Source organism: Lipophrys pholis, assembly GCF_963383615.2.
Source record: "Lipophrys pholis genome assembly, chromosome: 19".
NCBI classification, from domain to species: Eukaryota; Metazoa; Chordata; class Actinopteri; order Blenniiformes; family Blenniidae; genus Lipophrys; species Lipophrys pholis.
This window is the reverse complement of record NC_137647.1, coordinates 5,796,918-5,817,017: the sequence shown is the minus strand read 5'-3', so window position 1 is coordinate 5,817,017 and position 20,100 is coordinate 5,796,918. Positions and strand designations below refer to the sequence as shown.

Genomic DNA, 20,100 nt, shown 5'->3' with positions numbered 1-20,100 from the left:
GAAAACAAAATTCATCATTCAGAAACGGAGCCAGAAAGAATGGAGAACAATGCAAAAAGCCAACGAGGTAAATCGCACTGCTGTGGCAACGTCTCCTGGAAGACTGAAGCCGTTTTCACTTCCACAGCCAAGGCCACAATGTGCGCATGCATTTTCGAGTCTATTTTAAATGTGTCATTTTTAGTAAAGGGGCAGAAGAGAGAGATGGAGACAGAGGAGCTGCTGACAGATTCTGTACAGAAATAAGATTACAAATCTCCGCAGCCTCCTCGGCTGACCTATTTATCAGACAGCAATTACTTAACCCACAAACTGGCGCCAACTTTTATTCAAAAAGACGAGCGGGCGGGCGTCGGACGGAGGAGGAGGCCAAACATCAGGGCGAGTCCCGCGCCGCCTTCGAACAGGACCGTGACATCTAATTAACCTGTCACTCACTTGATTCTAAAATTACCTTCCATGAAAGCGGAGGGCGCGGTCCGTGTGAATGAGGCTCGAGTCGCCACGGAGGATGAGTGGCGTTGGCTGCTTCGCGATCTCGCGGCCCGTCAGCGCAGGCCGGGGCGTAAAGCATTCCGTTGTCTTTGCTTGACCTTTCGCCGAGTATCAGGCGTCTGTGAAAATACAATCAGCAATCAGCGAGGAAAGAACGAGGGGATAAATGTCACAGATAACATCATTTTCAGCCTGTGTTTATTCGCGGAAAGTTGCTGAGCAAACATCTTCTTCATCTCCTTTGCATATTTTTTCCACCTGTGAGCTTCCGAGTGCGGCCAAGGATTCGCGCTTCAGTGAAGCGAAGGTCAGGAGTTCAGTTACAACAAGACCGCGCTCACACATTTTGGGTGCAAACCTGAGCTGGCCAGTCACAATTATTTATGCAAACCTAGGTTATACAATGTGCCACATGTTTTTCGTTAACTTGGTTTATTATTTCAGTTCAAGAACACTGATGCAGATGTTTTAGAGTATCAGTTTACAATGGGATTGCAGTTTCTAAAACTATTCAACGAGTAAAACCATTCTTGCATATGGTAAATATTACGTTCAATGTCTCTGGAACTGACAGGACGTAGGTTATGAAACAAGTTGATCAAACACAATTGGAAGCAAAACATCATCAGCCATAAGCCAGTCTTTAAGCACCAAGGCTGTCTTCTTCTGGAGACAAATCCGAATGGACTATTTACCATTTGCAATATTTCAATAACATGACATTTGGGATGCAAGGCAGATTGCAGCAAGGGTTCTGCTGCTTCCTTACTTTCGGGAAATTTTGAAAATGTGAATATAGTACTGAATTTAATTCTTTGGGGGACTGAGAGCAAACAAACTTGCATCTTGCATCGTCTTGGATGTATCTTATAGGGCCAAAATACAGGTAACACAATGATGAAGTCAAGATTTGGGGTCTAAACGTACAATTGGGGTGAGAAATGGGATTATTTAACAGTTAATATGGTTAAAGTCAGAATAATTGGCTCATGATTGCATTATTCTAATGACAAGACTCCACAATGACAAAGTTACATTCGTTTTCATTAGACATTTTACCATGATCCATTCAGCAGCTCTGCCATAAATCCTGACATTATTAAAGATGTTTTAATGCAAGCAAGCCGCCCCTCCATCACACAATAGATGGATCCAGGAGGTCCTAGCCTGTGTCCGTCTGGAGAAACTGCGGTATTCTTTGAAGGGATCTCTCGGAACCGTTCGGGAGATCTGGAATCCCCTGCTGAGTCATGTGAAAAATATTGACCTAACCCCTGAAGTTAGTGATGTAACCCCTTGAGGTGTCTCTCTCCACTCTGTTTACCATTACTATTATTGTTATTATTTCTTCTGTCTTTCTCTCCTTTTATTTGTGTTCTTTTACTATTATTATTATTTTTTATTTTTTTATTATTATTTCTTAATTTATTTTATTTTTATTTTTTCATTTTATTTTAATTTATTTTGTTTTATTTTATTTCTTAATTTATTTATTTTTTTTATAAAAAAAATTTTTTTCATTTTATTTTATTTTATTTTTTAATGTGTGTGCGTCCGTGCGAATGTGTGACGTGCTGTGTTCTGGTGGCTAATAATGGGTGGGGAGGGGGGTGGAGGGTTGGGGCTTAGGGGGGTTAAACTACAGACACTTTACCTTATTCTATAGACATTGTGTCAGGCTGCCACGTTCTGCTCATATCTATGTACCCTTTCTACCTCAATTCCTGTGAACTAGTTCTGCACCAACTGTAAATGTTCTTTTTTTGCTGTTGTGATGCCTACTGTTTGTCTGTCGAAAAACCTAATAAACAGATTTAAAAAAAAAAGAAAAAAATGCAAACAAATAGTTTTTTTTAGGTAGCAGTTTTGTATAACGATTTGTTTATAAAGAATTAAGCACGCCAATTAAAATAAATGAGAGGGAGGAAAGTGCTACACAAACAATGATTAATTGGCTGATGGAAAACACGTGTTTACATTAGACCTGAATTAGAGACTAAGAGGTTTCAAAACAAAACTTAAGCCAGGCGGATGATGGACAAATACAGTTGCAGTACATTCGTGCATTTTGAGTTTTACTACCTTTTTGCAGCCAGTCACAGGCAAACTTGGCAGGGAGGAGGGAGACACGTTGAGATTAGTGAATTACTGAGGCACAGCGCCCCTCTGCGGCAGCTCCACTGAACGGCTGCATTGAACCACAGCGCCTCCTGCGGCCGCTCTGAACCACGACCGCGCTGCGCTCAACACGCCGGTTCAGAGATGGCCATGCTGTCCTCACCGCTCCGAGTCTGCCGGGGCATTTTAAAAGAGCTACGTCTCCTCCAGGGACCCAGTTACAGACAATCCCTGGCTTATGGATATGTTATGGACCAATTTCGAAAGAATAAGGTGAGTGTTTCTCCTTGCACTGCATCCAGGCGGATGTTAGCCGAGGTGCTAACGGCTATCCCGGTGTTTCGGATTAACTGGTTTCCCCGTTGGCTGGCGACAGACTTCCTTTAGCGTCGGCCGTTGTAACCTCTGCTAGTGACAGCAGATGTTAAAATAAGACTCACTAAAAGCACGACACCTCGAAACTTCATTGTAGATGCAGTTAAGCTGCGTTTGCCAGGTCAGCTACAGATTATTGTCGGATTTTTAACATCTGTTATTTGCAGCGATAAGGGACGCTGATGGTCGTCGGTCACCATTTAACAGGGAAACCATTTGATCTGAATCACCAGATAACGTTGTATTAATATTAATATGTAATCGTTAAGTAGAGGAAACAGATGTTTGCTATCAACACTGGAACAGACTAAATACACCGACACCAAACTGTGTTTGTTATCAACTGCACAGTCATTTTATTAGGAACTGTAGTTGAGAGCAAGGTGACTGCAGAAGGACATGCTAACAGCAGCTATCAGCTAAAAACAACCGAGTATCATAGAAGTATTCGGACTCATACCATAAATAATATGTATATTTAACTTTCCTCGATTGATTGAGCTGTACACACTCTAGCTATAACTTTGAGATCATTCTTGTTCTCCTTGTTTGTAGTCAAACTTTCAACATGATCGACTTTGTTTACTTTATGTCACATGCAGGATGGAGCATCAATAAACTTTTTTTTTCTCTGTTCTTTTCATAACATACAGTTGTACAATTCAATAGGGAACAAAAAATTTACTTCTGGCAGAAATATATTTGTTTTGGCCGGTGTAATTCAACCATAGGTTGTTATTTAGATAACTATCAGTGTTGTTCTGGACTGAGTATTGATAAAAAGGTGTTACTTATATTGTGTCTATTTGAGGGTTAGAAACGCCTCTCAATCTAATACAATCCCTCAACAGTACTTCAGACCCCATTTTTCTCAAGTAAAAGTATGCTATTGTATATGGCAGAATTAATATGCTTGATCACCTTCTATTAAACACATGTACCTAATGAATTGGCCAATAGACTGATCCTTTTAATATGGACAGAATCTCTGAAATGAGCCAAAAATATGCATTGCCTTGTGTATCTCCAAAGATTAATTATCTGAGAAAGTGCTGAATTTCATTCATCGTTATTAATACTGAAATCCCTTTTGTTTGTATTTCACTGAATTCATTCTTCTTCTCCACATCTGCTCACTCACAGCTCGTGGGATGAAACAAACTGTCCTCAACATGTCCATCTAAGTGCTTGTGCTTCTGTTTGTATCTCTGCGAAGGCATATAGGCTTAAAGCTCGTATTATTAATGCTCGAGAGGACGTGGCTCACCAGGGTGGCTAATACATGTGCGGTCAATGAGGCAAAACAGCTAGGAGGAACTCTTGCTTGTCATTTTCTATTTATCCCAGCTCTGAAGACATCCCAAGGCATTATAATATATATGGGAGGCACTATAGCAGTCAGATTGAAAGCTAGTCCATATGCTTTCAGTTGGTTGATGGGGGGGGGGGCACACAATAAAATCAGACTTGTTCAATTTCTCCAAATTCTGGCTGATAGGAGCAAAAAAATAAATTTCTTCTGAATTGACTTGTAATTTTTACAAAATGCACAAAGCTGCTTTAATGAGCATTTTTCAGCTCTTATTTCCATTTCCTGTCTTGCAGGTAACGGGAGAAAGGTACTGCCGTGCCCAGCAGGAAGCACACCACGACTCCCACACATACATGTGTCTGCTGTCCTCCACCAGGAGCCACCTGGCCCTCCACAACCTTTACCACGCCAAGGGAGAACGCAGCAACGATGAAGTCGCAGGTCTGGTCGGGCTCAGGCTGCCCACGCAGCCAGGAGGCAAAGGCTGGGAGAAATGAGGACCTGTGAAGATCCAGGACTGACAAAATAAACTATTAAAGAAAGTGTAAATGGAGAGGAGCCTGGCAGGCTGCAATGCTATGATGGAGGTTGTGTTTTTTCCGTCGCTCAAGGGGAGAAAATATGAATGTACCGTCAAAATCGAGCATGTCCTGTTGATATACTGTACCGTACAGCTTTTGTTTGTTTCTTTACTTCTTTAAACAGACTCGGTACTATTTGTTTTGACCCATTTCCCCCATTAAAGTATGAATTGTTATTATACTGTGTTTTCTTGAAGAATGCAGATGAACAGAAGGCCTCACACACACCGGCTGCGTGTGTTTTCCTTTCCCGTGTTGATTTTAGCAGATCAGGGCGGCCTCGATTTCAACACACCAGCCGAGACTCAGGGAGGATTTTCATTGTTGATTCGCAACATGCACAGTTCTCAGAAAAATACACAGCGAAAAGACCTGCGGAGGGTCACATTGACGTCATCCCAGCAAGAATACACAGCTGACACCTTCCACTGTGCCAAATAGATCTATTTTTTTCTATTTATACAGGCTTCTACATATATGCTTTTCTCAGTTCACTCGCTCCTTCTAGAGAAATCAGATGAAGCATGTTACGAGACGTGGCTGACACTGCTGGTGTCGACAAGCAAGCTTCAGTAATCGAGCTGTCGTGTGTGTGCTCCCGGCTTAACACATCAACACGCCCTCTGCTTGTGTATTAATTAAGCTGCTTCAATGTCTTTCTTTTTTTTTTTTGCAGCAACTTAAAGCAACACGTTTGCTAATCCGATTCTGATGTGCAGCTTTGTTTGTTGATGTCGATCCTGCGTGTGCAAGTTTGAGGCGTTTCTGTCCTCCAGCACGCATAATTTCAAATGAACGAGCCATCGAGGAGCTCTGCAGACAGATGATAGTGACTCACTGCCTGGGAGACTGGCTTTGTGTGCCTGAAAGATTTCTGCAAAAACAAAGGTACAAATACAATAACCAAGATTAATTCAAAGTTTCAGTTTTCTTTTGAGAACTTTACTTCAAATTCTTGAAGCATGTTCAGGGAGTCACTGTGTCAAGTGTAGCACATTTAGGTTTGAAGTGACAGTTTACAGCAATGCAGGTATAAATCGTGAGGAGTGCTGATTTTTGTCACATAATTGCAAACATCCAGCATGATTTGTTGCTTATAAATGAATGACAGAAAAGTTTCCAAAAACAGAAAGACTGCAGCAGCATAAAAGAAGTCTTCATCAGCTCTGCAAAGAGTTGAATTTGTTGCTTTAAAATCTTCTAATTCTTTGTCAGTTTGTCAGTCCATCACAGGACAAACACTCAAATTCACATTAAAGGGCAATTTAAGAGTAAGTAATGAAAATGTGGGCTGTGGAAACTCACACAGTTAGAACATGCAAACTCTGCACGTACAATCTCACTGTGTGATCTCAGCCACATTATAATTACAAGGTACTGTTAATTACATCGTCTTTACATGATCCAATCTTCTCTCACTGCTGACATGTCTCCCCTTCCCACAGGTCCTTCATGCAGTACCTCAGTCTGTCTGGCCAATCCTCATCCACCCCACTTCTTTTTCATTAATTCTACCCTTCCTGCCTCCTGCCTCCTCTCCAGTGGTGACTAACACTGCCCTCAGTGTGAATTTAAATAGACTAACCCCCAAAGCAAAGCAACTCACACAATGACACAGGGAGTAAGACGTGCACCCAATGCGCTGCCCCCAAACCAACACACAGTCGAAAAAAGAAAGTCCAATGCAAACTGACAAACCAACGGCTTGTGTCAAAATTTATGCTGCGCAAAAAGCGGGACGTAAAAAGTGCTTCTCCACACCACTCCGCTTCGTGCGTCCTGGGGGAGACAGCGGAGACAAAGAGGATGAGAGAGAAAGTCCAGGAACACCAGGGGGACACTGAAGGTTAGCCTACATTGTAGGTGGGGGGGATATTTTTGGAAGAGGGGACTCCCTGTGGGTCACAAGGCTGTATCTCATTTCAAAGCATTACTGATGCAAGAATAAGGACACATTTTGTAGAGAAAAGCTACAATTCTGGGATCTGCCCCTGTCAGCACCACTTGAAGTTAAAGGTGGTGATATAACTGAGCGTCAAGCTGGTGAAAAGAGTAAACTGAGAGAGGTGGGAGGGGACAGTTCTCTCCTAAGAGTGGAGGCTGATGTGCTCATTCCTTGGTTAGGAAAAGGAGCGAGGAGTCAGCATCCCGAACTTAAAACGTCTACTGAGGAGAGACTGCGCTCACTGGAGCAGAGTGCGCGCTCTTCTCAGGCGCATCGCCCACGATTTGGAGCATCTGGATACAATACTGCTCAAAGTAATCTCCTGTTTACCGAGACTGTCGGACCAAAACATCGGAGTGAGGGAGGGGAAGAAAAGCTGCAAATAAGAGAGCAAGTTGTTCGCAACAAACTGAAAGACGCGCGGGGGAGAGGAAAAAACTGAAGGAGCGGAGAAAGGAGAGGTAACCCAGCCGAGGCGACATGTTTGGCATGATAAAGAATTCTCTCTTCGGAAACACCGAGGAGACGGAGTATAAACTGCTCAGCACTGAGACGAAGGTAAGCTGTCACAGACACATTTATGACTGCGATATCCTCTGCGCTCCTCTCAGCGCGCAGTTTTACGCACAATAACCTTGCTGCGCAGCAGGTGCACGGTTTCCAATTCTTTGTGCATGAATATTTTATCCAGGACACAACTCTAAGAAGGATATATTTTAAATATATATGTTTAGAATTAACATAAACCTTATGGTGATTATGTTTATCCCACCACAGCCCCTCTAACCTTGCCAGACAGCCAGTCTATAGGGACTCATATTGTGGGTCAGAGGAGTGAACCGGCCTAAGGTGCTCTGTCGAGCAGCAAGGTAGAAATACATAAAGCTGCATCCTCCTAGTTGGCTTCGGGGTCATGTTTAATTTGGGTCACTGTATATTTCATTATTGTGTGCTTTGTGGATGTGCATGTCCCAAACCACAGGGGATATGTTTACTGACCCTGCAATGGAAAAGGACGCTGATCAGACCTGTTTGTGGTTAACCCAGGAGCTCACATATGGACTATGTGTGTACTCTGATACACTGAAAGTGGCTGATGGGGCTGGTGACACAGAAAACTGACGTCACAGTAAAGGAAGGTCATGCCCTTTCCTTACCACCCCCCGTCTACTCCTGTCTGTGCTTTTATGTTTGAATATTTACAGTTTGCCCACTCTGGACAGATTCCAGTAAACTCGGTGATGTGTGTTGTGAACTGAAGCAACGCCTAACAGTCATTTCGAGGGTCTTCTCTCATGCTTGGTGGAGCCACAGTCCAGGACAGTAAATGTGCATGAAAAGCTTTCTATGTGTTGTGTTGTATGGGAAATGGCTTTGTGCATTTATTCCCTGCACAGCAGCCAACTTTTGAGAGGGAAACAAAAGCGGATAAACTGCGACAATGAGAACGTCAAGCCCAACTGAGCAGACTGGCAGGGAATCAAATGAACCAAAACCAATCCAGAGAGAGGCAGATCTGCTCTGACACATACTTTGCAACTATTGTGTGAACTTACAATTCAAACTGATTTGTAAAGCTGTCAGTACATGCATGTATAAATGTTATTTCATATTAAAAACTAAAATAAAATGGGTTGTTTTTTTTCTACAGAGCTGTCAAAGAAAATGAGGGTGTCTCGTGATGATTATATCAATAATCTAGATGCATCCATCCATCCATCCATCCATCCATCCATCTTCTCCCGCTTATCCGTTTCCGGGTCGCAGGGGTGGCAGTCTGAGCACTGTCACCCAGATCAAATTGCACCGATTAAGAACCTTTTCCTGCAGGTGGTGAGCCCACGGGAAATATCTAGACGCATCTCATTAAAAAAATACACATGAAAAGTCAAAGCCTGGAGGCACATGAAATCTCTGGACTTGGCTGATGTTTGAGAAGCAGGTATTGAAATCAGAGCTTGATATACGACCCATGGAGCACCTGCCTCACTCCGACACCCTACACTCTTAATTAAAACTGACATAGAATCCAGACACGCTGTCTGGAAGGAAACGCCACATGTTCACATCCACAGCACACACACAGAAATCTTGTTAGAAGTTAGTAGAAATGAAGAAAAAAAAAAAAACTTGAAATGACAAGGCACATTAACAATCACTGTTGATAATACAGTTTGTGGGCTCTGTTCAAGCACTGGGTAATTATACTGTATAAACTGGCATAAGGCAGCAGTTAAATACACCCAATCATGAGGCACATGGCGGACAAATTAATTGCACTACTTCACTGAAGCGAGGCTTGGCTTTCTTGCTATGTCACCCATACACAACATTAATGAGTAGTCCCACTGACAAGCATTACCTCGGGGGAAAAAACTCTATGTAATTACTAGCCTGGGTACATGTCACAAGTTGGCGCTTCATAGTAACATGGCGTTATGTTCTATGTGTTGGAAGATTGAAGTGATCACAGGGTCAGGAGTTGTCACTGGAGTTGATTTTGAGCGAGAGTGATAGTAATATTGCAAATGAATTATATGTTAGCACCCTAAAAGAAAAAAAAATTACTAATTGATTTATATAGTTTGATTTGTTACTGTCGGGGAAAGAAAGTACACCCATATTAGAAATCCACAAATAAATAGGTATATGTAGGGGAAGCTTTGCCATGAGCGTTTTTCTATAATCGTCTTTTTTGTTGTTGGTATCGTGCTGAGAAGAAGAACACATCATTTGCACAATAATGAACTTTATATCCCACAGCAGCCGGCGGATTTGTGCAGGCATTATACACAGAATGAATGGCAAAAATGTTATGTAATTAAATTCAAATGCGCCATCCCACAATACAAGCACAGTGAGAACTATGCATCCTAAAATATCAGACAGCATAATCATGTTAGCGGACTGTGGCGCTGGATTTGCAACCGGCATCAGTCTCGAACGGCGACCAGATTCCTTCAAAAATGATTAAAGTTGAGTGACTGTGCTCCACATTAACCCCACTTAATCATATTTAATGCAAAACTGTTGCATCAGATTAAGGTTGTGTGTCAGTGGGTGTTTGTGTGTGTGCGTGTATGCGTGTGTGTGTGTGTGTGTGTTTTCTTTTTGCCGATGTGCTGTTATGTAAGACCGTGCATCTCTTACCCATTATTCTCTGCAAGCTGACTGAGCCCTGCAGTGCAGCAGGAAAAATTAAATCAAATCAGTGTAAATACATTTCGTCTGTATCAGCCTACTTTGACTTTACACACCCACATGTGTGAGCAATCATGCATGCACACACACACACACACACACACACACACACACACACACACACACACACACACACACTCGAGCGTAAACCCCGCTAGTTCAAAGCTTTTCATCTTTAGGAGCAGATTGTCAACATCAGTGTGTCAGGGGTGAATCATTTCTGAGCTTAACCTCTCTCCTGTTCTCATCCCCGGAGGAGAATTACCATGTTTGTGTGCTATTTACTGTACATTGTTCAAGCAACAATTAGGTTTTTCCAGCAACAATTTATCATGACCTCAGAGAAAGGACTCGTTTCTGTTATTGTCCTGTTAGTCATCAGGGTTGGTTTTTATACCATTGATCACCGCATGTTTCTACAGAGACTGGATGATATCACCGTGACAACAGAAACAGCGTTAAGCTGGTTTTACACATCTATCTGACAGGTTCCACTTTGTTCATGTTGGCCACTCTTCAACTCCGAAGTTCACCACGGAGCGCCTCAGCGTTCTGTCTTAAGACCCATACTTTCTACATTACACTCGCTTCCTGCAGGAAATATTTGGAAACACTCCATAAACTTGTTTTACGCAGATGATACACAGATCTCTTTATCTCTGAAACCAGTCTCTACATTTTTCTATTTTCTATTTTATCAAGCTTACAGTTGGTTCAGGACACCCTGGACCATTTTCTAGTGAAGGTGCTATAGGTTTTAGACCTTCACTGCACTGAGGTTCTCTTCTCTCCTTCCCCACGCTCCATACCATACATCCATACATTGATTGTGCAGTGGCAGTTGTCTAAGCCTGTGTGATTTCCCTCTCATCTCCAGGATGGGGTTAGTTTTGACGTGCGACGGTACGACGCTTCCAAGTTCGCTGCTGTCTCCTCGGAGGGACGAGCGTTTGACCAAGTGACGGGGGAGCTGGTGAGGAAGTTGCTTATGTACATCGGCGGGAGCAATGAACAAGGTAACCCAATCAGACTAACTGATAGGCGGATCAGACGATAACTTCATGAACTACAATTTAAAATGTCTACAAACTACAGAGGTCAGCTGCTTAATAGGGATGGGAATCGAAAACCGGTTCGGACTGAGAACCGGTTCCAATTGATCAATTCCATTGGAATCGTACACCTTATATGGGATCGATTCTTCTTAACGATTCATTTCCCAGCACGACGTCAAGTCGCGTTGCGGTACGTTGCATGACGTCACACACTGCGACGCAGACCTCCTTCAACCAGCAGAAAACATGGAGAGGAAGAAGGTCTAAAGTTGGAGACGATAAACGACTAAATAATACGATACGTTAATACACTTGTTCACTCACCACGTCCTGAATCCACAGAGTCCACAGCCTCTCGCCTCACAGCCACAAGGTCATTTGGTAAATTTGGAAATGAAATGGAAAAAAAATGAATGAAGGTCCAAGTTAAAACAAAAAAAAGGTCTCGGTGCAAATCCCGGCAGGAGCCTTTCTGTGTGGAGCTTTCATGTTCTCTCCGTGTTCTCTCCTACTAATGAGGGACTTTTAATAAATGAACTCTGCCGTCAATCTGTCCCGTGTGGTGAATGTCTGCTCCAACGAGCCGACAGCGTAGACATATGCTAGTAGATCTTACCTATATGGGTGATCCCCTAGTTGTCACAGTATGAAACGCTCTACTAGAGTATGTCTACTCTGTAGACATACACAATCAGTCTACTCTGTAGACATACACAATCAGAGTGAGGTCTACTACTGTATGTCTATGTATTAGATCATTATGTGTTGTAAAATCCCTTCGCAAAAAGCACAAGATTGTAAAACTACTTTTTTCCCCCTCAAAACAATACTCAGGAATTGTTAGAAGAATTGATAAAATCTTATCAATTCCCACCCCTAGTAATCTACCTGTTAATTCTCCGTTTAAAAAATAATAATAACAAAAATAAAAAAATAATAATAATTAAAAATAATAATAATAATAATCGATAAGAGAATCGATAAAGAATTGAATCATTAAACAGAATCGAAAATGGAATCGGAATCGGAAAAATCTTATCAATTCCCATCCCTACTGCTTAACCTGTAGTTTGATCCTATCAGGTCCTGTCACATCAATTGCAGTCTTTTCTCTCATGTGTATTCTCCATTCCTTCATTAAAAAACATAATTTGATTGATTGTCCAAGGTGAGGCAATGGGTACAGCAGCTCCCATCATCATCACTGTGTACCCTCGGAACGACGGCGTTCTGTCTCGCCGTCTGGTGGTCGGCATCCGAATTCCCAACGACTACCAGCAAAGTCCCCCTACTCCCACCGACAGTGCCGTCAGGATTGAGGAGCGGCCCGGCATGACAGTCTACGCACTGTGAGTGCAACTTTAAGTCAATGTGAAGTTCTTGGGGCGGTTAAAATGTAAACTTCCAGACAAAAGTGTGGCTCACAGGTGTTTCATTGCAATTCGGACTAACGGGTTGAAGTCATGCTGGAGCCGCCACATCCCACGTCTGTGAGGAAAGCTTTTCACTATATAGAGCAAGGGCTGTCATTATTTGACAGATGTTTGTTAATATGCTGAATCCGGCATGTTCCACTATCAATACCTTTACGTACACACAATGAAAAGAATGAAAATGGAACGATCCGATCCCTCAATTGAAGAATTAAATTTAAATAAATTTATTTTGGATTTTTTTTTTTTTCCTTTTCTTTTCCATTTGTTTCATCTAAGTTGAAATTGTTCATTCGTTCGAAATAGATGAAGAAAAGAAAAGAAATGAAAAGATTCAGACATATTGATGAAAAAGTTACCATGGTAACACAGCTATTGTGTTTCGTAAAAAAATAATGTGACGACTCACAAACCAGGAAGTCCTAGAGTATATGATGTTGACTTAATTTCATTGACCTCTTTATTTAGCGTTAGTAAAACAACCCAGTGAAATGTCATCACTACAGAGGAGGTGCAGGTGGTAAAACCATCAATGATCAATGGTTTATCGCAATATTAGTCCACCTCTACAAGGCATTACTTTGACTAAATTCAAAAAACACAAGACAACATGTAGAACTCGGTACAGCCGGTTGACTCATGATGGAGTCACGTAGAGATTCATGATTTTTGCAGAAACAAATATGCAAAATCTTCTTTCCACAAGCTGTGATATAGCTGTAAATACCAGATGGTACATTTTCAGAGTATAATGAATGCTGAATAGATTTCACTTTCCTTTTTAACTCACAGGCAGTTTGGAGGCTTTGCCGGAGAGAGCGAGTACCGAGGTGAGGCCTTGCGTTTGACCAAAACCCTGGGCGAGACGGCCCCCTACCAGCGCAAGCAGTATTTCTGCTGTAGCTACGACCCACCGCTCAAGCCTTACGGACGAAGAAACGAGGTGTGGTTTCTCCAGGACGAGCCGTAGAGGCCGCTCAAGCCTCAAGATGAATTCCCCCCCCAATCGCCACTTACAGTCCTGCAGCATCAAAACTGGACAATGTCGAGGTCAACATGGCCGGAGTAGTGTTCCCTCATTTTGCAATCAATGTTCTTGAAAAAGGACCCATTAGGAAAGATTTTACTGACAGATATTTATGAGAAGTTATTTAAAATGTAATCAATTGTATTTGTAATATTCTTTTTCTTTAACCTGAGAAAAACTTATACTACTGTTAGATAAATGGCTGATACATAATTTGATCTTTATCCCCGTGTTAATCGTTTGTCCCTGAAAGTAGATACAGTCCTCAAACCGTTTCCTAAAAAAACCAACACACAAATCACTGCTTGGTTTACAATTTTAGTGACAGCTTCAGAGAAATGTACACGATCTACATCAGAAAAAGCACAATTCCACTTCCCGAGTGAGGAAGAGGAAAGAAATAGGAGCAGAGCCATAAAAGTAGAGTTAGTGATCATGAATCAGTGGGTGGGCAGATGAGTGTAACATAGCTAGATAATTACTGCTGTTGTTTCAAACCTTGTGATTATATGTGTGAAGTTACTGCTTTGTTGTTTTAGTGCATGACAATGCCATCTTTATTGATTTGGAACTGTGTTAAACATTACATCTGTACAGTGTGACTTTCTGTGGTGAGAGTGAATATAATGTTGAGGTCTGACAGTGTTTCAAATCAAAATATTAAATATATTGTTCAGATAGTGTGGATAGCGTTCATTAAATCATCTCCAAACATGGTTGAGCAAAAAATAAAATAAATAAAATCATGCAGGTAAAAATCTTTATGAATCTGAATAAAGCTGTTTAGTGTAGGAACATGTATTTGAGGATATTTACAAGAAGAGTTGATTTAAACATTTTAAAATTAAATAAAGCAGACTTTGCAGAATTCAATACCAAGGAAGAACAAAAACACCATTTGGCTTTTAATATATGTCAAATTTATTTGATTTTAATTGACAAACAAAATTCAGCGAAAGAAACAAGAACTGCAAAAGAGATATTGATATACAGATAATAGATTTAATCAAGCAAATTAAACTCCACTCTATCCACTACAACTGTGCAAATAGTCCTTCAAACAGGGGTCAGGGTGGAAGGGGAAAACTGTGATCGCACGGTCTATTAGCTCCCCACCACACTTTCATCTGGAAAAGAATTTCAAAAAAGGGGTTTTGCATTTCAACAGCAGGAAAACACAACGACAGGCCCTCAAATAAATCACTGCGGGCCTGTAACCCCACACGACTGTAATTACTGAAAGAGTCGAGCTCTGCTTTCAGCCTGGCTTTGCATACATGAATACAATAGAAGCTAGAGCACAGGGTCATCAACCTGACCCCTGCAGGTCACCCATAAGGTTATGGGGGACCTGCCTGGTCAATGCCAGGTTCAAATATTGCACGTACAAATATTTGTTTAGAAAGAAACATTTCTGATCCCAGCTTTTTCCCCCAAACATTAAACTACTTGTAGTGAAATTGAACTGAATAACTGAGAACCGGTTGTCAATTGAGAAAACTTCTTGTAGAGAAAGTATAAACTATATCACTGAACAATCTTCAACACCCTTTTGTATATGGTGGAGGACTACAGGTTGTCAAACCATAGAAGAAACACTGCAAATAATACTCACCTGTTGGTACTAGGATCTGCTGTTGTTAAGAACTAATAGGAACGGAAATCTATAAGATGCTAGAAAGTCTTTTGGTAACAAATCTGTCTTTTAAAAATACATTCTCCACACGGCCTCCTGCTCTCAACCCTAAACAGGGACGCTCCGGTTGACCTAGCCGAGAGAATCGGACAAAATGTAGCCTGTTCCATTACCAAGAGTGTTAATAATAAAGAGTTTTACAAAAGTTGATGATTATTTTAAGCAACTGAGGAAATAGGATGTTTCGTTAGCACGTCCCAGAATGTAACTGACTGGTTGTTAGAATATCACTGACAGATTTCTACAGTAGAGTAGGCGTCCAACAACACTTGCTCCTTGCTTTAGAATATATTTAAGAGACAGAAGAAGCTACAGGAGTGTCGCTGAAGTGATGGCAGCCGAGTCTCAGTTGCTCTTCTTGTCAGGAGAGTTTGGGAAAGGTGCATAAGGTGGGGGCCGCTCCTGAAGGGAAAATATAGACATTATATTATTCAATCTTCTACAGTTGGAACGTAAGAAGACGACACATTAAGACGCTTACCATGGGCATGTAGACATGGTGTGTATTGCTGGGGTTGTAAAACGTGCTGCCAGCTGCTGCTTCAGCCGCCTTGGAGTTACCTGAGTGCAAAAACAGACGCAATGAAGACCGGGGGGGGGGGGGGGGGGGGGGGAGAAGAAAAAAAAAAGAGAGATAGACAGTAATGACTGCAAAACATATTTAGGAACAGCTGCTACAGCTCCTGACACTGTAAGCATGTGACGCAAGAAGCACAAAGTTAGTCATATGAAGCACATCTGACAGCTCCAGGAAGACCAAATCTGCTGGCATGCCCCGAGGACGCACAGCGGCAAACGTCCAACTCAGGCCATTCCTGAAATAGAATTATGTCAAAGCGGCTTTTTTTATTTATTTTTTTCCCCCACAGAACCCATGTTGCTCTCAATAAAACCAAAAAATAAAAATGTTCTTTATTTTTTTGTAAATTTGACATGTAGCAAACGGGACACCAACAACCCATTTTTTTGGGTGGCGTGCTCGGAAATGATTCATTTGCAGGAAGATGGATCAGATCTGACGGGTGCAGTGACACAAGCAGACAGAGAGGAAGAATAAAGAGGCAAAAAGAGACAAACAGACCTGGAGGTGGTGGTGGTGCTGTCCAGTTCTGGGGGGGTGCAGGCCAATTTTGGGGTGGCCCAGGGTAAGGGGGAGGCGGGGCCATGTAGTCAAAACCAGATGGGTACATTCCTGGAACACAGATGGCCAAACGAAAAAAAAAAAAAAAAAGAGCGAGAGAGTGAGATAAAAAAGAGAGAGAGGGAACACAGCTCCAAGGTCACATGAGGTTACAGTCTGCTTGTACAATTAGGCATGCAGCAAATACAAATGGTGAAAACTAAACACGGACAAAGAGAGATAAAAGTGCCTTCGGGGTACATATTTTTACCCCTGTGCAAAAGGACGTTTGATAAATAAACATGTGCGTGCAGAGATCTAAAAAGCATCACATTAAGTCCACATCATGGAATATACAGACTGTGTCTGCACAGCATCCACTCATCATGAAAGAAAAAGCAAAAGGAATTTGAAGCTGAACATTATATTAAAACTCATTCCACTCCACTAGTCATCAGGTAAATTGGAACGCACAACTGCTCTATTAGAAAATGAGCTCCACACCTGCAGCGGCTGTTGGGTCAGGGTAGCCCATGTTTCCAGCAGCAGGAGGTGCCTGGTAGAACCCGTTCTGCTGTGGAGTCGGATAAGGATAGGCAGGAGGAGCAGCATGAGCAGGTGGAGATGGGCCGTAGCCATTCATCATTGGTGAGGGGTAGCCGTAAGACGCTGCTCCGTTCTGGGCTGGAGCTGCACGAGAAGCTGGAACGCAGCAAAAGAAACGGCTGAAGATTACAGGTTTGGTCATACAACCGGTTCATATTTCTTTACCGAGAGCAATCTGGTGCAGAAAGTGGTCTCATTACAATGTGACATCTATAAACTCTGTGAATACAGAGCATTAATGAAAATGGAAACGATGAGACCAAGCATACAAACCATTTGTGGCCAGTTTGAAGAGATGTTGTCCCACCTCGATGGCGCCTCCACTTGTGAATGTCAACTTAAAATGAGCCTGTCCCTCCCAACCACCTGTTAAAACAGTTGACCACAATAACAATAAATATTCAAAAACACTTTTGTTTCTCTCAAAGAAACAAATTTATTCTGTTCTTTCATTTTGACTTGAACTGAACGTCGTCTTCTTCTTGAAAAACACAAATGTTTGACAAATGTTGCTGCTTCTCCAATACAGACAAAATCAATTCATGTCACCGTAGGTGAAAGAAAAAACAAGTCCACATACCACCGGGCTCGGCTGTCACTGTCCCTTTAATGTAGTTTGCTCCAAACACCGGCTGTTCAATGCTGCAGCCTTTCATCAAGTAGTAGGGAAACATGGCAGAACCCAGGCAGTCCTTCGTGTTGGTGTTCGCAAACACTAACTAAACAAGGAAAGAGATAAGATGAGTGCATCAAAACACGAAGACTGAGCTTTGAATTCAAAAGGGCAGCAGATAAGAAAACAATGTTTGTGTATGTGGACTGTACCCTGTATGGTGTCAGGTAAACGATGCCCTTCTTGGTCCCCCTGAGCAGATCCGTCTTAGAGGAGACATCGCTGAATGTGAGCTCCACATTCTTACACTCCCTCAAAACACTGAGCGAGGAGAAAGCAAATCAAAAAACAATGTGACCAATCTTTACCATTGTGCTCTGAACGCAGACCGGAGACGAACCTAAAACAGTCCAACCAACAGTCTCAAATTTACTGGCTTTTTGCAATACGGATGCTGGAAAGTAAATTTTTTCCCCCCAATTAACTATTGAAAAGTATCCAGTCTCATTTTGTGGAACTATTTATGTTTATTCTTATTATGATGATCCACCATTAGATTCAGATATAAGCTACAATCAAACAATGTTGCATTTAGGAAATTATTCAACATGTAAGTATAATTACATTTTAATTGGCTTGTAATATATAGAGATGATTTCATTTCAGCCTTCATTTCATAAATTTTACCAGCTGATACCAGTGACTGAATAACATTACTGTGGATCTCATAGATGTCAACAAATATGAAGCTATGGGCTTTTCTTATCACATGGGGCCTTGAGATGAGCCATTTTGAAAAAGAAAATTTCCAGGTGACTCTCATTGGCAGCATTTATGAGGCAACTCAGACTTCCTATTAGGATAATTGGCTGACGTGGGTCATTCATCAGTTAATGCGACTCACACAGATGTAGGTAGTATAAAAACCGAACCACAGCAACAGATAAATACCACCCAAGAGATCTTTCCTTCCTGTGGCAGTTTGACTATAATTCAGCACTGTCAATAGTGTTTGCTGTGTTTTATGTTGATTTCATTCTTTCTGCACTTAAGTGACTCACTGAAAAAGCCTGTACATGTTGATATTGATACTCATTTAATTTTATCCTGTCTCATTTGATATTTAACTTTCCATTTTTATTCTGTGCAAAGCAACACTGAAAAAATAAAGTACTGTGTTTGGTTTGTGTTTTTTTATTGACAATGCAACTATTTTTCCTTTTATTGTTGCACTTTAAACATCCTCACAATGTAAATGTAACTTTCCCCGCCTACATCACAGATATTAGTCCATTGTTGTGGGCTGTTTATTTTGACTTCATAGGTGTAAATCCATTTTAGTATGTGTGTGAGCCAGTAAAAAACACAATATACAATAGGTAATTAGTGATTGGTATTTCCCACCACTAGAACATGCTTAACAAATTTATCAAGTATAGAGATAATAAGGGACTGTGCTGGTCATTTTGTATCTGGAATTTGTAGAAAAGGAAAGGGAGCATTTTTCATATTGATCCATCATATGTTGTTTAATGATGCGAAACTTAAATTGTTTTCTAAACGCTGCATGCAAGCCCACTAGCCTGCCCACGGGACGGTATACTTACATATGACAAGTGATTGTTTATTTCTATGATACTGTGTCTTCACGCTCCATAAGGCGTGATTACAATAAAACGATGTCAACACGCAAAGGAAAGTTAGCAACACTTCCTGTTTGCTAATGTTACGTAGAAGCCATTGTTGTGCAAGAAAAAGATACACCCAGAATGTGAAGTCAGACCATTTAATATGCTAATACCGTTAAATGTGAAAATACAATAACAGTTCTGGACTGACCTACATTAATAAACCACATGATGCAAACAAGGAAACAGGTGTTTTAGTTGTGCTAATGCTAGCCAGGCCAGCTAGCGCGAGGCAAGCGTAGACTACGCACTGGAAAGTGGAACGTAAACAAGGTAAAAGAGGAGGCGGTAACAACCGGGTTCAGCTAATTAGCACAAACAAACGTCAAACAGTACACAAACCTTTCGCCGTTGTTTATCAAAACGCCGCCGTTTTGCGTGTGATTCCGATTTAAAGCCATGTTTCAGGAGCGGTCTGTTGCTGCTGCGCTGCTGCCCGTGTTGCTAACACTTTCAGCCTGACGTCACCGGCGCTGCGTCATCACGTCGTCACGTGGTGGAGTCCGCCCACACTGTTGTTGATAATAATAATAATGCTTATAATCAATACCTCTGTGTCCAGCTCAAAAAGTTCCGGCAATTATCCGGCAGGTTTAGTCATGAGGAAAATTTTACTGCAGCTTCAGTCACTTTTGTAGGAAAAAAATAATTTCGCAAAAAAAAAGATTTTAACCCTGAGTAGGATACCCATTAAATATCTACATATATATATATATGTTTTTAAAGGGGAACAATACAAATCAAAGTACATTTCAAAGATTGTTTTGAGAGTAAGTTTTTCCTAAACGCTGTTAAAAGGCAGAACGGTAACGTCATCAAGCAACATTTATTTCTC

At 41.5% G+C, this 20,100-nt stretch overlaps 3 protein-coding genes across 3 annotated transcripts; 2 read left to right on the top strand and 1 right to left on the bottom strand.

Annotated features, from left to right (window-relative positions):
- The first annotated feature begins 2,726 nt into the window (after positions 1-2,726).
- On the top strand, positions 2,727-5,056 carry fmc1 (formation of mitochondrial complex V assembly factor 1 homolog). Its single transcript, XM_080488639.1, has 2 exons — positions 2,727-2,886; positions 4,594-5,056. The coding sequence occupies exons 1-2, from the start codon at positions 2,758-2,760 to the stop codon at positions 4,795-4,797; spliced, it is 333 nt and encodes a 110-aa protein (XP_080344765.1). The 5' UTR covers positions 2,727-2,757; the 3' UTR covers positions 4,798-5,056.
- A 1,506-nt stretch (positions 5,057-6,562) lies between these two features.
- On the top strand, positions 6,563-15,386 carry LOC308124797 (heme-binding protein 1-like). The gene is made up of 4 exons (XM_080488115.1): positions 6,563-7,384; positions 10,905-11,043; positions 12,251-12,431; positions 13,308-15,386. Exons 1-4 carry the CDS (start codon positions 7,307-7,309, stop codon positions 13,483-13,485), a joined length of 576 nt encoding a protein of 191 aa, XP_080344241.1. The 5' UTR covers positions 6,563-7,306; the 3' UTR covers positions 13,486-15,386.
- Positions 14,417-19,742, bottom strand: wbp2nl (WBP2 N-terminal like). The gene is made up of 8 exons (XM_080488114.1): positions 19,608-19,742; positions 17,790-17,898; positions 17,545-17,683; positions 17,238-17,330; positions 16,863-17,060; positions 16,320-16,430; positions 15,720-15,799; positions 14,417-15,640 (listed from the first exon to the last, which is right to left on the bottom strand). Exons 1-8 carry the CDS (start codon positions 19,664-19,666, stop codon positions 15,584-15,586), a joined length of 846 nt encoding a protein of 281 aa, XP_080344240.1. The 5' UTR covers positions 19,667-19,742; the 3' UTR covers positions 14,417-15,583.
- Positions 19,743-20,100: the final 358 nt, after the last annotated feature.

Coding starts and splice junctions, on each gene's coding strand:
- fmc1 (XM_080488639.1), top strand. CDS start 2,758: ATGGCCATGCTGTCCTCACCGCTCCGAGTCTGCCGGGGCATTTTAAAA. Junction 2,887..4,593: donor ACCAATTTCGAAAGAATAAG/GTGAGTGTTTCT, acceptor CCTGTCTTGCAG/GTAACGGGAGAAAGGTACTG.
- LOC308124797 (XM_080488115.1), top strand. CDS start 7,307: ATGTTTGGCATGATAAAGAATTCTCTCTTCGGAAACACCGAGGAGACG. Junction 7,385..10,904: donor TGCTCAGCACTGAGACGAAG/GTAAGCTGTCAC, acceptor TCTCATCTCCAG/GATGGGGTTAGTTTTGACGT. Junction 12,432..13,307: donor GGCATGACAGTCTACGCACT/GTGAGTGCAACT, acceptor TTTAACTCACAG/GCAGTTTGGAGGCTTTGCCG.
- wbp2nl (XM_080488114.1), bottom strand. CDS start 19,666: ATGGCTTTAAATCGGAATCACACGCAAAACGGCGGCGTTTTGATAAAC. Junction 17,684..17,789: donor TTTACCTGACACCATACAGG/GTACAGTCCACA, acceptor TTCCTTGTTTAG/TTAGTGTTTGCGAACACCAA. Junction 15,800..16,319: donor AGCACCACCACCACCTCCAG/GTCTGTTTGTCT, acceptor TTTTGCACTCAG/GTAACTCCAAGGCGGCTGAA.